General features: G+C 48.0%; 1 protein-coding gene across 1 annotated transcript in view; it reads right to left on the reverse strand.

The window, feature by feature from the left end:
* The window catches only part of LOC125041809, an 83,175-nt gene that overhangs the window by 79,962 nt on the left and 713 nt on the right, over positions 1-2,500 (reverse strand). The window contains exon 1 of the mRNA XM_047637122.1: positions 2,275-2,500. This exon is cut by the window's right edge and continues 713 nt beyond it. Coding sequence (XP_047493078.1) covers positions 2,275-2,500 — 226 coding nt within the window. The remainder of the gene's footprint in view (positions 1-2,274) is intronic.

A 2,500-nucleotide genomic window follows, 5' to 3' on the forward strand; every position in this document is an offset into this window, starting at 1 on the left:
ATACGCTTGCACAGACAAAACAAAAACAATCGATAAATTAAAAACTACGCGTATAATTTCAACGTCACCGTTTTCTATGTTTACACGAAAGCCTAAAATTTAAAACACATCCGACGGAAAACTTAACTTCGTCTTTAACCAGGAGTTTTCCCCCAGCATCTCAGGAGTCATTTGACACCCGAGCGCCACACAGAAGGCACCAGATTATTATTTCCTGCCACTCCCTCCACGTGTCACCCTTTGTTTACCTGTGATGTCATCGAGTCGTCAGGGTTATGACGTCACCAGGAATAAAGCGTCACGCCCTATTTTGATGTATATTTTTTTGTCTATGGATCGCCTTGCGAGGTCGAAAAGACAATCAGCTGTCCTTCACGCGTCACGCCACGGCATTCTTTTATTAGCGACATCCAATAATAGACAAACGCGCTATAGAGAGAAATAAGATGAAGAGAGGAAAAAAGAGCTTCGTCATCCACACAGCCTGCAACGACAAGGCGCGGGGAACTTGATCACAGAGCTCCAGTTAGACTACCGATGTTCATTAGGCTCACCTGTTATGTCTCAGGGCGCAGCGTGATTGGCTTCGATAATCTGGAGCTGTTCTAAATTGGGGCCGAATCGCGTTTATTTCGAGAGACGGACGATTAAAAAGGATTAGGGAACAATTTCTTGTGAATTTTTTGAGTCGTACGTGTTGAGCGTATGTGTGCGTGTCTGCGTGTATGATTGTCGGTATTGCAATTTAACACGTAAAATCACTACTAAATACAAAGCACCATAGATTTCAATGTGTTTTCGTACTGAATATGATAATGGATGCAGGTATTCAAGCGCAACATTGACACATGACGAAAATTCGTTTCCTAAACACCTTGCTGTCTGTCTTTATTTATTTTAGTCATTTATTTGCACAGCCCTTGCGTTATAGAGAGGAAATATCTTGCAAAGACTTTACGATGAATTTAACCCAAAAAATCTCAAGAAACAAAGTAATATAGGCAATGTAGGCAAAAAATAAAAAGGTTATTATATGAAATTGAAGGTTAGATATTTTGTAAATCCCATACAGAGGTTCAGAATAAAGAGCTTTGATTTCTGAACGTTCACCGCGAGTTCTCAATCCGATAACATTTCTATAAGAGTTCAGTGTACCTCAGAGAGTACGAATATAAAATAATAATGATAAACAGAAAATAAAAAATAAAAAAGAAGAATTATCAAACTATATTATCTTCATAAGAGTGACGGATTATTACAATGGACTTAAGGATTGTTGAAAGAAAATAGGAACACGTGACAAATACAGACGAGAGAAGGAAGGAGGATGGTGCCATGCGTACATTCAAGCTCATCCGAAGGCACTGAGAATAGCCTACGAGTCTCATGAAAGGGAGAAGGATCAGTGGAATGTTTTGACAAGTTCTGGTACCATATGTTGGTACTCTTCACTCGCGCTCGTTATCTCTTTCTCTTTCTCTTTTTCTGTCTCTTTCTCTCTTTCTCTCTCTATATATATATCTAGCTATCTCTCGATTTATATCTATTTATCTGAGAGAGAAAAGCATAAAAAGAGAGGGAGGGATAGGAATAGGCAGTGGGAGAGGGAGGGAAAGAGGGAGAGAGGGAGAGGTAGATATATAGATAGATAGACAGAAAGAGAGAGAGAGAGAGAAGGGGGAAGAGGGAGAAAAAAAGAGAATGGAGGGAAGGAGAGATTGAGAGAGAAATGGAATCTGTGCAAGTGTGTTTGAGAGCGATTCGCGCAACTCCGCACACAAGCACACTTCCAAGCGCACAGAGCCAGATGCGGAGCCGCGAGAGCACTTGCCCCAGCCCCGGGTAGGCCTACCGTCGGCGAGAGCCCGAGGCGGCCCGAGCGGGGGCGGGGTCGGATCGACCTCCCTTCCGCGCGACACTTACTGTGGTCGAAGCCTCGTCGGTAGAGGTTGAGCACATCCTCCTCCGTCATGACCTCGGTGAGCACGCTGGAGGACGAGGAGGAGGACGGGGGGCGGAAGAATGGGTCCTCCTGGGTGGTGGGTTGAGGGCTAGGGGTGGGTTGCGGGGACGTGGGGTGGTGGGCGCTAGTGGCAGTGGCGGGGGTGGGCGCTGGGGGCAAGAGGGTGGCGCGTTCCCATTTGAGGGCTTCCTTGACCCTCTTCCAGCCGGAGACCTTGGTCTTCGGTCCGGGCTGTGACCCGCCGTCCAGCAGGTCCGTGCCGACGGACTTGCTGCGTGAACGGGCCACCACGGACGCGGAGCGAGGCTTACCTTTGTGCTGTGTGCGGTGGCCGAGCAGGAGCAGGCTGTCCTCCGACCCGTGGCGGGACAGCTCTCCGCCGCCGCCTTCCACATCCTCGTCCAGGTGGATGTCGGAATCCGATAGGTGAATGGGGCCGAGTCCGAGGCCGGAGCGGCGGGCCTCCAGTGTTTCCTGCAGGTGGCGGTGCATCTCCTGCAACGTCTGCAGCTCCTCCAGGTAGTGCACTCTCCTCTG

The sequence above is a fragment of the Penaeus chinensis genome, chromosome 31 (genome assembly GCF_019202785.1).
Source record: "Penaeus chinensis breed Huanghai No. 1 chromosome 31, ASM1920278v2, whole genome shotgun sequence".
NCBI classification, from domain to species: Eukaryota; Metazoa; Arthropoda; class Malacostraca; order Decapoda; family Penaeidae; genus Penaeus; species Penaeus chinensis.